Source organism: Ambystoma mexicanum, chromosome 11, assembly GCF_040938575.1.
Source record: "Ambystoma mexicanum isolate Mex_15411 chromosome 11, UKY_AmexF1_1, whole genome shotgun sequence".
NCBI lineage: Eukaryota > Metazoa > Chordata > Amphibia > Caudata > Ambystomatidae > Ambystoma > Ambystoma mexicanum.
Genome location: NC_090934.1, coordinates 991,014,214 through 991,027,972, shown reverse-complemented (window position 1 = coordinate 991,027,972; position 13,759 = coordinate 991,014,214). Strand labels below are relative to the sequence as shown.

The window sequence follows — 13,759 nt, the reverse complement described above, 5'->3', positions numbered from 1 at the left end:
TTTCATATGGGTATTCTCCTTTTAGTCTGTATTGATTCTTGGTTTTGCTTATAAAGTTCATTAATATTCACTATAAGTGTAATTGTATTTTCAGCCTATTTGCTATTTAACCTGCTTGATTTATCATTGTTGTAAACTTTCATTCAGTTCAGCATTCAGTATGCATGGTGTAACGCTGTCTAAAACTTCCACTTAGTTTGGGATTCAATATGTATAGTTGTAAGGCTAGTTTTAACGTTCATTCAGTTAGATATTTAAAATGTGCAGTTTATCGCTATTTGGAAACTTCCATTCTTTTTTTTTATTTATTTTTTTATTTGTTTAGTCGTATAACAACTTTTCAAATTATTTACACAATGTATACCAACATTTCTCTTCAGTTCATAATACAAATCATTTTCTATCAACACTCTCTATGATAGAAAACGAACATAACATGAAATATCACATAATCACCAATTAGAACAATAAAAGAACAGCTACTGATAATAATGACACTTCCTGATAAATCAACCAAATTAAAAGAAGGTCATAGAATAAAAAAAAGCAAAAGGAATGAAATACTACATCACCAGCATTACAGTTTACTCCCTTTTCCCTGGAATAAAATTGGATTACATTTGTCATTGTTTTATGATTTACAAAACAGGATTTTCATCCTCACTTAGGAGGGTATCCGGCAATACCAGGTCTAAAAATTGGACAATTGCTATTTGTATTGAAGTTCTAGGGTTGGAGAAAAGTGTTTGCCATTTTTGAAATTGGGTTAGATGATTCTGAAACATCAATTTATCCTTTAAGCATCTGCTTCTTGCCTCACTTACTGCTTCGCAATCTGTCAGCAAATGTTGCACAGTTTCCATCTGATTTGTGTTCTCACAATACCGGCAATAGTTTTGCTCATTTGTAATCATTTTTCTCCTACATAATATGTCACGAGTGATGTATAAATTCAACCTAAATTTCATGTACTTCCTCCTGAGTTGAGGGCACGGAAATTTTCCAAGATAAGTTGCCATTATCCCATGCTTCTTCACTCCAAACAGGAGAACATTGAAGTCTTTATATGTTGTACATTTTGTTATGTTTTCTGCCCAGTCATACTGAAATATTTTAACTTTTGCTCGATTGGGTTTCGATATGAGTAAATCAATGGATATGGCTGCATCACTAAGAGCATTTAAAACATGATTACGCCATTTCCATGGAAAGAGGTTGTTTGACGTAAGTAAATTGTGAGCAACAACCTTCAGAATAGTTGGAATCTCTAGACCAGTAAGCGCTTTTCGAAGGAAAGCGCATTGTTTCCACAACACCTGTGAATAAAGAGATGTGAGACCCAGCTCAAAGCGAATCAGCGCTATGGGTGTACATGTCGGGAGTTGTATTACTTGCTTCCAATAGGAGGACTCTATGCCATCCCAGAATATACGATCTTTAGGGAGGCAAGCTTCAACACCATATAATAAAATGGGTGTTACCTTCATCTTATAAAACATAATGATGTGTTTCATTGAAAACTTCCCAAACTTGCGAAGAAGTATTCGCGATTGAGATACCAATGACTGTAGCTTATTTCTTACTTCGCACTTGTATTGCGATAGTGTCTTTTTATGTTGTATAATTACACCTAGATATCGATACTGGTCAACTATATGAATTTTGCACTGCTGCAATTGCCATTTGTGATCGCTTGCCTTAAAATTTCTCTTCGGGTTACAGATAACTATTTGACTTTTTTTGTGTATTGATGTTAAGGTTGTTGGCCTGAGCATAACTGCCAAGTTGTTCTAGCATGTTTTGCAATCCCCGTGGGGTCTGTGATAGTAGAACTAAGTCGTCCGCATATAACAAATACGGGACTTTTTGCGTACCTATCTTAGGTGGATCTCCCACACAATTGGTCAAAAATTCACCGATTTCTAATATATAGAAATTGAACAGGAAGGAGGCCATGGCACATCCCTGCTTTAATCCCCTTTGAGTAACTATCCTTGGTGATAGTATCCCATCAAGGGTTATACGCACTTGCATGGATGTGTTTGAGTGGAGCAGTATAATTAAGGATAACAGGGTGTGAGGACAATCGTGTTCTCTGAGTTTAAGAAAGAGTCGCTCACGATCAATTGAGTCAAAAGCGGCTCTAAAATCAATAAATCCCAGATATAACGGTTGTCTTTGCACTAGTTGTTGGGCTTGCACCATAGTAAGAGCGAAAATATTTGCAATGGTCCCCAAACCTCTCACAAAACCTGACTGGAACGGATCTCGCAATGATTTCATTTCAACCCACTCATTCAGTTCTCTCAGTAAGATTCTGCAGAAGATTTTTCCTGGGGCGTCCAATAATGAGATCGGGCGATAACTATCCGGAGACAGTCGGTTGCCCTTTTTATAAACCGGTACCGTTATTGCTTGAGTCCATGTAGGTGGTAATTTTTGATGATAATTGACAGCTGTGAAGATGTGGAAGAGAATGGAAGCCCATAATTTAGGGTGCCTTTGGATGGCAAAATTGGACAAACCATCCGGGCCAACTGCCTTGGACTTACTGGCCGTAGTTATGAGTTGCAGTATCTCGACTCATCGAACGAAAGGTTGAAGGGTGCTAAGATGCCAGATGTGTGCGAGGGGGAACTATTAATTGGTGCTGCATAGAGTTCACTAAAATGCTTAACCCATGTGTGAGTATCAACTGCAGAGGACTGAATACAGACCTGATGCTGTCCAAGGGATTGATTCAACGCCGCCCACATCTTAGAAATGTTTTTACTAGCAAGCGTTTTTAACATTTCAGCTCCGTCTTTCTGATAAAGCAATCCTCGATGACACTTAACCCAATTCTTAAAGCTGTTACGCAGCTTCTTTACCATTTTCGTTCTGATGGCGGGGGGATGCCTGGCGAGCTTCCTTACCTCTGCCCGATAGGCAGTTTTTCTCATACGTACCAAGTTGGCAAATGTGTGTAAGTGACTCTGTTGCGAATTAGTAAGACTTTTTGTCTGCTGAAATATTTGAAGCATATTGCTGTACACAATACCAGAGTTATCTGAGTTATCACCCTTGCCCATATTTGACTCTTTAAGGAGCTCGCAGAAGTACATTAAGGCATCCTCCGACCATCAGAGACGACACTTGCCTGAGTTTGTAACTAAACATCCCTTAGTTGTTTTCTTTTCACCATGATCATCATGCATTTCAACATTCAATTCGGTGGTCAACATATTATGGTCACTGTCTTCTGAGGTTATAACAGTGAAATCTTGAACATTTGGCCACAGAGTCGCATTTACATAGATGTAATCTATAGTTGACGACACAGATCCTCTGTGCCAAGTCGGAGCAGCTGGTATGTCAGATGTAAAAGCTCCATTCAGAACATGCAGACCTCTATATTGTACTAGTGCTCTCCAGTGTACATTTCTTTGATTAGCTTGCTCGTTCACGCTTTCCAAGCCTCTCAAGTTTAGATCGCCAGCGAGAATAAGAAATCTAGTTTGCCGATCACCAGTCACAATGTCTAATAGACCATTCAGGTCTCTGAAGAAACAGTCATCACTTTTTGCCGCCGAGTTCCAGTACAAATTTAACACGGCAAAGTTATCAGCAGGAGTGCAGACTTTGATCAATATCATAAATTCATTGGGTATAGCCCACAGTTGTGAGGATAGGCCATTTTGTTTCCTAACAGCTGTAAGGAGTCCAGACATTGGCCTACCCATTGTCGTTCTAATGGCTGGATTTAAAAACACCTCATAACGGTCCCAGATTGGAGGTGCAGACAGCCAAGTTTCTTGCAAAAGCACCAAATCATAGCTGTTTAACTGATGTTGATCATTATTGGCAAGATGCTTGTAGCCCCTAGTATTCCAACTGACCAGGGTAAGCTTTTGCGAACTTTTTGGGTTTAGCTATCTTCGCTCCGTACTGTGCGAGCAAGAGCAAGGTATATTGAAAGTGACATTACCTTTTGTTTTCTTGGGCATTGGATGTTCTGTCTGATTTAAATTAGATTGCTGTCTCTGGGGTACGGACACATGGGACAATTGGCCGCTTTTCATTAAATCTCCTTGCAAGATAGAATGATCGATAGTGAGATCAAAGCCCAGTGCAGCCAGGGAATCTTTCGACTGCCAAATAAGATTTTGCACTACCCTGGATTGTATCCAGAGCCTCACTGTATTCAAGTTCTTATTCTCCACAAACTCCACCAATGCTAAATCGGCAGATACAATGTCTTCCAACTGCGAGATGTCTGAAAATATCGCCATCACCGCTCTCTGATTTAAATCACCGCTCTCCGATTTAAATCGTATTGAGTGATTGGGGGTGGTTTACAGGCCAAGATTAGTGAATGAGGGGCTGGTTTCACCTTTCGGGGAGTGCTTCTATCAGCCAGAGTTCTTTTATTGGTTTTTTTAGTTTCAATTCTTTCCTTGCCTATTATGGGAGTAGATTGTAAATTCCCTAATGCACCCTCAATTAGTCGTATGATAGCAGACGACAAATCATTCAAGGGAAGTGTGTCATTCTCTCGTGCATCGACCATGAGACATTCATCTGAATAGACATTTCCTTTTTTAGAGGACTCAAGAACTGTTTTCTTGGGATCTGAGGGTAAATTCATTTTTTCTAACCTTGATTGTGCTGCCTGTTCTAGTACTGAATTCAAACCACTCTGACTCTGATTATCCATTCTCTCAATGCATTCATAGGCTCTCTTAGGTATTTCAATCTGAGGTTGAACATGACTAGACATGTAAGCATCAACCGCTTTCCTAATTTCAGATCTGTCATGATCAACACTTGACATAATCTTACTATTAGAGTTCTTACTCACATTTGGTTTAAGAATATTAGAATTTTCTAGTTCACAAGGTGGAGGGGGGCTAGCAGTGTTTTGAGATCCTAACGCCTGTAAGGGCTCATCCAAAGGAGGATATTTCATTGCTTGAACAGGCTGAAAATGTAATTTCTCCATTTTCTTTTTGATGAGCATTTGCTGAGCATACCTCTTCTTAATGGCCTGGGAGGTGAGTATTTGATTCTTTTTAGGGAGCGTAATAGCGTTTAAAAATTGTTTGGTGGCAGAGACTCCTGTGTGTTTGAAAGAGCATTCATTTTTTGATAACTTTAAATCCACTTTCTTGGCCTTCTTGATTCCCTTATTCACTACTTGAGGTATTGACTCCTCACTGGAAGTAATTGCTTTCAAGTTTTCCTTATTTGTTTGTTTGTATACATCTGGGATTCCCGGCATAAACATCGGGTATAGTGCATCTTTTGAAACCACAGCTGATTTAATCGGTGGATCTGTGTATATGTCATTAGACAAATTCGAAATACATGCTAATGGGTCATATATGATTGAGGCAATGTATGGTAACGCACTGGTTGTTCTTCCACTTTCACCAAGCTCCACAGCGGTCACATTAAAATTGTCTTGCTTAGAGACCTTATCAGTCTGGCATGCTATAGAATTGGTGACTGTCTTTAGTGACAAATTCTTATAGTAAGAAACCATCTGTAATTGAGATTCACTATTAGATGATTCATATAGTGCTAACATTTTCTGCATAAGTGTTTCTTGCATTATCATTCGATTGTCTATGGTTTGATATGTTTTCCCTAGTGCCTGGATAGCTAGATTCATAGCCTGTAATGTGATATTTATAGATGAATCGCTTTTTTCCGAACAAAATGATGTATTCATTCCCTGTGAGTTGGTCTGTACGACACTTGCCTCTGATATAGAGATAGAGGAAACAGTTTCTATGGAGGTGTGAGTCACCTCAGAAAACATTATAGGGGATTTAGATAGATTTTCAGACATCATTTTGTTTGAAAATACTGAGTCATTAAGATCCAGGTCAATTACCGCTACATCATTAGCGCTTGGGGTCAGATAAATGGGAGCAATAGGTTGGACAGTCGTAGGTATATTCTCGAGTAAAGCAGTGTCTGATATAGATTGACACGACAGAGTTTTCAAAAGTTGCACTCTTGGTGTGCATTCCAAGGCATCTGGTAACATGACCATTTTTTTAAGCACAAGACCGGGAGAGGCAGCACTAGGAACCTTCTTTTCCTCTATAAGTTGTTCTTTCTCCGATTTAGACTTTATTCTATGCGCTGATAGAGAACCACTACAAAACGACCGTATGTCCATATTGGGCCGCCCCCCTTTAATACCTTTGGGTCTGATAGGTGTTGAATTCATATTCGAGGAGGTTTGCTGCAGATCTCCATGATTTTCCGTTGCCAACCTAATAGACGGCGGCATTCCAGTTTTTAAACTGAATGCTCGCATTATGGCAAACGTTTTAATAGGAAACTAGACCACGCCCCTCACGCTTATTTATCCCCAAATGACGCTGACGATTTGAGAACCACAAGATAAACCTCCCGTAATAATAATATATATAAAAAACAACAACAAACAAAATGGAGCACGCTCAACGCCCTCAACACCCGTGGACAGCCGTAGACCGCCCTTGCCAAACAGCGCTTCACAGTTCGGTATTCAATATATTTAGATTGGTGCTATTGGAAAACCTCCATTCAGTTTGGTATGCAATATTTCTCTCATTTTTCTTTGAAGCTTTAATTCATTCAGAGCTTCATTCATAGTAACCAGCCTGCCCGGAACGTCCCGGTTTCCGAGTGTCTTTTCCCCAGCACACACCAGTTTGCAGCGTCTTCCTCCGTCTGCTCTTGCTGCTCTTCTTGACTTCCCAGGTTGGTGCCCGAAGCTCAGTGAGTCCTGCTTGCATGTTGCACACACTATTGTGGGCACCGGCAACTTTGTTGCCTGGAGTTAGACGCAGACAGCATCCTCTTTCTCTGGTGCTTGTTAGCAGCTCCCAGCTGCTCCGACTCCGCCACGGAGGCTCCCACACCTCGGGAATATCTGCCGGCAAGCTGGTCACATTTCAGATCCCACCATGGCTGCCGCCACACAGACAAGGCCCTCTGGGTGCTCCTACTCAGGCCTCCCTGCTGCTGCTCACTTTGTCTCTTCACTGGTTTCCTTGTATTTCCCTGCAGCCCCTTTACAGGCTACAGGTGTGGACGTGTAATTAGACTTACCTGCCGCTGTTTAAGAGGACATGCTTGACCCTCCCCATCCCTTACAGGCATCTTCCTCGTCTCATTACCTAGTGGTAAAAAGGTGTAGTGTTCATCACTCTTAGTCTCCTCTTCCTTGTCCCAGTGCTTTCAGATGTTAACTGTGGGGAAACGAGGGGCAAGGTCCTACAATACCCCATAAATATTGGGGAAGGCTCAGGTTGATCACAATTAGGGAAAGGGGGTACCATGTCTTGCACGTGGGTACCTTTCTCTTTCTCACTGTCTTTCTGCATCTCTGAGGTTTATAATTCTTCCTGATCTCTGTTGATCAAGGGAAACGGGATAACACCCTACAAAAGCTTGTGGGACTATAGATTCATTATGAAATGGAAGGGGGAAGTGAAGTACTGCATCTCCCTCAGGGCTGTCCTCTCCCCAGTCCGCAGGGACACTCCACCCAGGTGATCCTCTCTCTCCCCTCAAACCCCGGGGTCGGGGTCCAAGAACGATGGTCCTTCCCTGGCTACCTGAGAAGGGGATTCAAAGGAAGTAGATGTGAGGATGCCCTCAAGTTGTTCACACCTATAAGCTATACATCCTTCCCGAAATGCGAAAAGAAGCACTAAGACTTCATATAATAGCTTTTCATCCTACAGCTGGCCAGTGGCACCTCGAAGAGGCACAACTGAGACAGGAAGTCTGTAGTTTTGTGTCAACGGGAAGTCTGCAGTTTTGTGTGAACCTTTTAATTGTTTTTGCCACCTTGGTAAATGGCCGCCCTTTTTGTCTGCCAGCTGTGCCACACATTTTGTGCAGCGTTCAAGGAGGAATTCTTTAAAACTTGGAGGTCCTTGTTCCATGTAGCTTGTTGGGAACATCTTCTCCTGATCTTGTCCATCTTGGGGGAGTTTTGTATATTGCATAAAAGTAACTCTGGGGGGTCTGCATTCCAGTCGCTCCTACTAAACTGCAGGTGATGGATACACTGTAGCAAATGCCTAGAGCAATGCTTTTGTGTGGAACGGCCAGGGTTGGGTGGTACTCTTTTCCAGACGTATCTCCATTGTCTCCCAGAAAGTACTTTTGGCATTCATTAATAACTTCTAAACCAGGGGTCTGCAACATCCCTCCCCATTGACTATGCTGGCTAGAGCTGATGGTAGTTGTAACCCAAAACATCTGGAGAGCCAAAGGTTGCAGACCCCTGCGTTAGATTATTCGAATATGGAAGGCCAGTTCTACCCTCAGTTTCTTTTATCTGCGACGGTGATCTGTGTCTTTGCTGCATTGCACCCATCTACGTGGACGGGGGCAAATGAAAGAGCTTGTGCATCTTCGTCCTCCCACTGCGACCTGATTCATGGGCACTCTGACAATTTATTGGAAGGAACAATAGAACATTTACATGAGTGCACAGTTGGGGTGTTCGCATGCGCACCATGGCGTTTCTGGCTATAAATTGCGCTGGCTGAAAACCAGTAACTCAGATTAGGTTTGGGAGTTACAAAGTGGTAGGACTCCAGTCGGACCCACCAACAGCCATCCCATTGTTGGAGCACCGAGCGCGACCCGCCATCCAGCACCTCATTCACGTTGCTTATCCACTCACACTCTGCCCTGATGCTCCCTGTCTGTTCTTCCTCTGTTCTCTTTCCTCGTGCCCTACTTTACATTGCCCCTTGACTCCCTCTCTGCGCTGGCTCTTTAGTCTCCTCTTCCCTGCCCCTCATCCACCATATGCCCTTCATTTCTGTTACCCGAATACACCTCTTCTCGCTGTCGACCCAGCCCCGCTATTTACACCTGTGCCCTGCTTCTCCAGTTACCCGTGCCTTTGTCTTTGCAGGCAGCCCTGGGCGCTGGTGACGGTGCTTGGCGGAGGTGCCTTCTCAACAACAGAAGACCGGAAGCAATATGAAGTTCACGGGACCACTGGCCTGGCCATGGCGACCAGGGAATTCGAAAGCTGTGGGGGGCTTCGCTTCACTGTCACTGCCTACAGTGGCTGGAGCAAAGGTGAGTGACGGGGTTTGGGGCCTTTACTCTGGAACTCTCGCATCCAACACCCCCTTCATGTGGGGGAATGGGACCTTTACTCCGGGGGTCATCTCAAGCTACAGGCCATCTTGAGCTATAGTGAGGGTAAGGTGGGAACACGTGACCCATAGCGCAGTGACTGCTGAACTCCTTGTGATGATGGACTGAAGCCTTCCCATTAGGGGTGACCTCCGGGGCAGAGGCCGTTTCGCAACTGGTGTGTGTAGGAACACCACACCTTCACTTATTTGATACCACAAGAGCAATGCCAAGTTCACACTTGTGAGTGGGGAGGGCCCTGTCCCGGACATATCATCCTCTAAGGAGTTAGGATGGGCCTTCACCTCAAGGGTCACCTCATGGGCATTGCAGGCCTCATTCCCTATGTGAGTAGGATGGGACCTTGTCTATGCCTAGTCCTCAGCTGTGCATACTGAAATGTTAGTGTTCTGAGCTACTGGAATGTTCTACGTGTGGCTACCAGCTGTCTTAAAGGTGAAGGCTGTACATCTGCGGCATGTCGCTAGGGCTGCTCCCCCCGACCCCTCCCCCCCGAGGTAAATGAGCAGACTGGGCAGAATCAGACATACACGCTACCTCTCCTTATGTGTACAAGTAAAATGGCGTCTTGGTCTTTAAACTTCTCAATAATTAAGGTTTGACCTGATGGGAGTCGTGCTAAAGATTTAACAAGCAATACTTGCACCAGCATCGAAGGCTTAGATGGTTTGTTGCTGCATGAAGCGGGCGCACAACTGCACTATTTCTGTTTCCCCTTGGTCTATGCCGAGCCATGTGCTCGGTTTCAAGGAGGTCTCAAGATATGGCCATTCTGGGCTGAAGGAGAACTGCCTGGCGTTCTACATTTAATGGCGAGTTCCCCAAAGTGACTTCCAAGTTGCGCCTCGCCAGGACTGCGGTGTTTAACCATGCAATGCCTGCAAGCCCAGGTGAAAATTCAGCCATTGGCTTTGTTTGGGTTGGCGAATTTCGCAATTTTTTTTAAAACAAGTCTATTTTTGCACCATGGGCCTCTATGGCTGTGCCCCTCTCTGGCAGCGGCCTTCTCTTTCTGTGGACCGCCCTCTGTCTGTAGAAGAATGTGACTCTTCATATGGACCTCCCTATGGCTGTGGCCCTTTCATGCCGTGTACCTTTCTGTGGCTGTGGACCTCCCTCTGGCTGTGGCCCTTCCATGCCGTGTACCTTTCTGTGGCTGTGGACCTCCCTATGGCTGTGGCCCTTTCATGCCGTGTACCTTTCTGTGGCTGTGGACCTCCCTATGGCTGTGGCCCTTTCATGCCGTGTACCTTTCTGTGGCTGTGGACCTCCCTATGGCTGTGGCCCGTTCATGCCGTGTACCCTTCTGTGGCTGTGGACCTCCATATTGCTGTGGCCCTTTCATGCCGCGTACCTTTCTGTTGCTGTGGACCTCCCTATGGCTGTGGCCCTTTCATGCCGCGTACCTTTCTGTGGCTGTGGACCTCCCTCTGGCTGTGGCCCTTTCATGCCGCGTACCTTTCTGTGGCTGTGGACCTCCCTCTGGCTGTGGCCCTTTCATGCCGCGTACCTTTCTGTGGCTGTGGACCTCCCTATGGCTGTGACCCTTTCATGCCGCGTACCTTTCTGTGGCTGTGGACCTCCCTATGGCTGTGGCCCTTTCATGCCGCGTACCTTTCTGTGGCTGTGGACCTCCCTATGGCTGTGGCCCTTTCATGCCGCGTACCTTTCTGTGGCTGTGGACCTCCCTATGGCTGTGGCCCTTTCATGCCATGTACCTTTCTGTGGCTGTGGACCTCCCTCTGGCTGTGGCATTTTCATGCCGCGTACCTTTCTGTGGCTGTCAACCTCCCTATGGCTGTGGCCCTTTCATGCCGCGTACCTTTCTGTGGCTGTGGGCCTCCCTATGGCTGTGGCCCTTTCATGCCGCGTACCTTTCTGTGGCTGTGGACCTCCCTATGGCTGTGGCCCTTTCATGCCGCGTACCTTTCTGTAGCTGTGGACCTCCCTCTGGCTGTGGCCCTTTCATGCCGCGTACCTTTCTGTGGCTGTGGACCTCCCTCTGGCTGTGGCCCTTTCATGCCGCGTACCTTTCTGTGGCTGTGGACCTCCCTATGGCTGTGGCCCTTTCATGCCGCGTACCTTTCTGTGGCTGTGGACCTCCCTATGGCTGTGGCCCTTTCATGCCGCGTACCTTTCTGTGGCTGTGGACCTCCCTATGGCTGTGGCCCTTTCATGCCGCGTACCTTTCTGTGGCTGTGGACCTCCCTATGGCTGTGGCCCTTTCATGCCGCGTACCTTTCTGTGGCTGTGGACCTCCCTATGGCTGTGGCCCTTTCATGCCGCATACTTTTCTGTGGCTGCGGACCTCCCTATGGCTGTGGCCCTTTCATGCCGCGAACCTTTCTGTGGCTGTGGACCTCCTTCTGGCTGAGGTGCCTCCTGTGTACTTTGATGTGGCCCCCCTTCTGTGGACTTCTTTGGTTCTCTCTTTCTGTGGGTATTTCTCTGGAAGTGGTTGTCTTGCTATGGACTCCCCTTGGCTGTCTCTTTCTATATATTCTTCTCTGGCTCTCTTTACTGTGCCTCCCTCTGGCTGAGGCGCTTCCCATGTGCCTTGGTGTGCATCCCCCCTTTTGTCGACCCCTTTGCCTGTGGCTCTACATGTGGTTCCTTCACTGGGTGTGGCTCTTTCTCTCGACCTCCCCCTGGCTGTGATCTCTATTTCATCATTTCTCTCTCTGGGTATTTTTCTGTGACCTTCTCTGAATGTCTGTCCTTGTTGACCGCTCTGGCTGTGGCTATCTCTTTCTGTGGGCCAGCCTCTGGCTACGTACCTCTCTATAGCTGTTTACTTGTCTCTGGTTGAGTCCGTATTTCTGTGGACCTCCCTCTGGCTGTAGAACACCCTCTGAATGTGGCTTTATGTCTCTGGATGTCTCTCTCTTTAGCTATGCTCTCTTTCTGTGGATTTCTCGTTGTGGACCTCTCTCTACCTGTAACTCTCTTTCTCTGGACCTTGCTCGGGCTCGCTCTGTGTACCTCTCTGGATGTGGCTCCCTTGCTCTGGACCTTTTTGGCTGTGGCTCTCTCTTTTTTTAGATATAGATCGAAATGTGGACTTCTCTATGAATGTGGCTCTCTTTCTGTGTTCCCTCTCTCTGGCAGTGTGCTCTATTTCTGTGGACTTCTCGGTGGCTGTTTATCTCTCTCTATGTAGGTCCAGCTCTGGTGGTGGACCTCTGGATGGCTACGGTCTTCTCTATGGATGTGTCACTCTTTCTCTGGACCTTACTGTGGCTCTTTCTGTGTACCTCTCTCTGGATGTGGCTGGCACTCTTTGGCTGTCACTCTCTCTTTCTCCAGACATCCATCTGGCTGTCAACCTCTCTATAATGTGGCTATCCTTGTGTGGCCGTCTCTCTGCCTCTGCTCTCCATTCCTGGACCCGTCGCTGCCCATTGCTCTGGTGGTGTACCGGTCTTTGTCTTTGCCCTTCTCTCTGTCTGTGGCTGTCTTTCTGTGCACCTCTAGATCTCCCTCTGGCCGTGCTCTCTTTCTCTGCATGGCTCTGTGGATCTCTCTCTGGCCATGGAGCTCCCTAGGGTTGCAGTCCGCTCTGTGGCTTTGCTTTTCTGTTGACCTCTCTCTGGATGTTGCTCTTTTTCTGTGAAGCTCTTTGGCTCTTTCTCTTTCTAGACATCCCTATGGATGTGGATCTCTTTTTATGGACCTCTCTCTGACTGTGCTTTCTATTTCTGTGGACCTGTCACAGGCTGAGGTTCTCTATTTTTCTGGACCTGTCACTGGCTGATGTTCTCTATTTCTGTGGACCTGTCACTGGCTGAGGTTCTCTATTTCTGTGGACCTGTCACTGGCTGAGGTCCTCTATTTCTGCAGGCCTTGCTGTGGTTGCGGACCTCTCTCTGCTTGTATCTCCCTTTCTGTGGACCTCATGCTGGTTGTGGATCCTTCTCTGGATTTGGTGTGCTTTTTCTGTGCACCCCTCTCTAGCTGCGTCTTTATGTGGGCCTGCCTCTAGCTTATGGGGCTCCCAATGAATTCCTCGGCCACCCTTCCAGCTTCCATAGGCCTGATGGACAAAAGCATCAATTAGGTGCTGAGCGGTGTCACTTCCAGAGCTGGTCATCGTCTGACCTCCAGAGCTATCAAGCCTCATGTTATGTTCCAGTGATATGCAGCACGACCCTCTGCCAACTCGTAGACTCTTTCATAATACTGTGACTTCACTCTGCGGAACACGTTGTTGCTCCTGTGGCTATCGAGATGCACCCCTTGTAATCCAAGTCATTCCCGTGGTGCTGCCGATGGACCCAAGAAGGGCTATTTCAGGCTGTATCATTTGCAGGGGGCTATAGGGAGCAGGAACTGCCTTTGCAGCCCCAATCTGGAGCAATGGGTAGCAACACCTAACAGTCAGGCAGAGAGCAGTGTGGAGTGTGGGGATGTACAATGTGACACTCTAGATATATACTACATTGCAATACTGTAATCATAGTCTAGTTCCTAAAATCTCAAAGGACATCCACGATCAGACAAAACGCAAACAAAATATAGGAAAAGGGAAGCTGGGGATAGACTGTAGTTATCCCACTCTGATCATTACTGTCTGACCTGGAATAAAAGTCTA

At 46.0% G+C, this 13,759-nt stretch overlaps 2 protein-coding genes across 3 annotated transcripts in view; both read left to right on the top strand.

Moving 5' to 3' along the window:
• The window catches only part of CEMIP (cell migration inducing hyaluronidase 1), an 867,705-nt gene that overhangs the window by 42,314 nt on the left and 811,632 nt on the right, over positions 1–13,759 (top strand). The gene's annotated exons all lie outside the window — the stretch shown is intronic.
• LOC138504001 (inactive cell surface hyaluronidase CEMIP2-like) overlaps positions 1–13,759 on the top strand; it is a 721,493-nt gene that overhangs the window by 360,286 nt on the left and 347,448 nt on the right. For both annotated transcript variants that reach the window (XM_069624166.1, XM_069624167.1), the window contains exon 6: positions 8,918–9,087. In XM_069624166.1, coding sequence (XP_069480267.1) covers positions 8,918–9,087 — 170 coding nt within the window. The remainder of the gene's footprint in view (positions 1–8,917; positions 9,088–13,759) is intronic.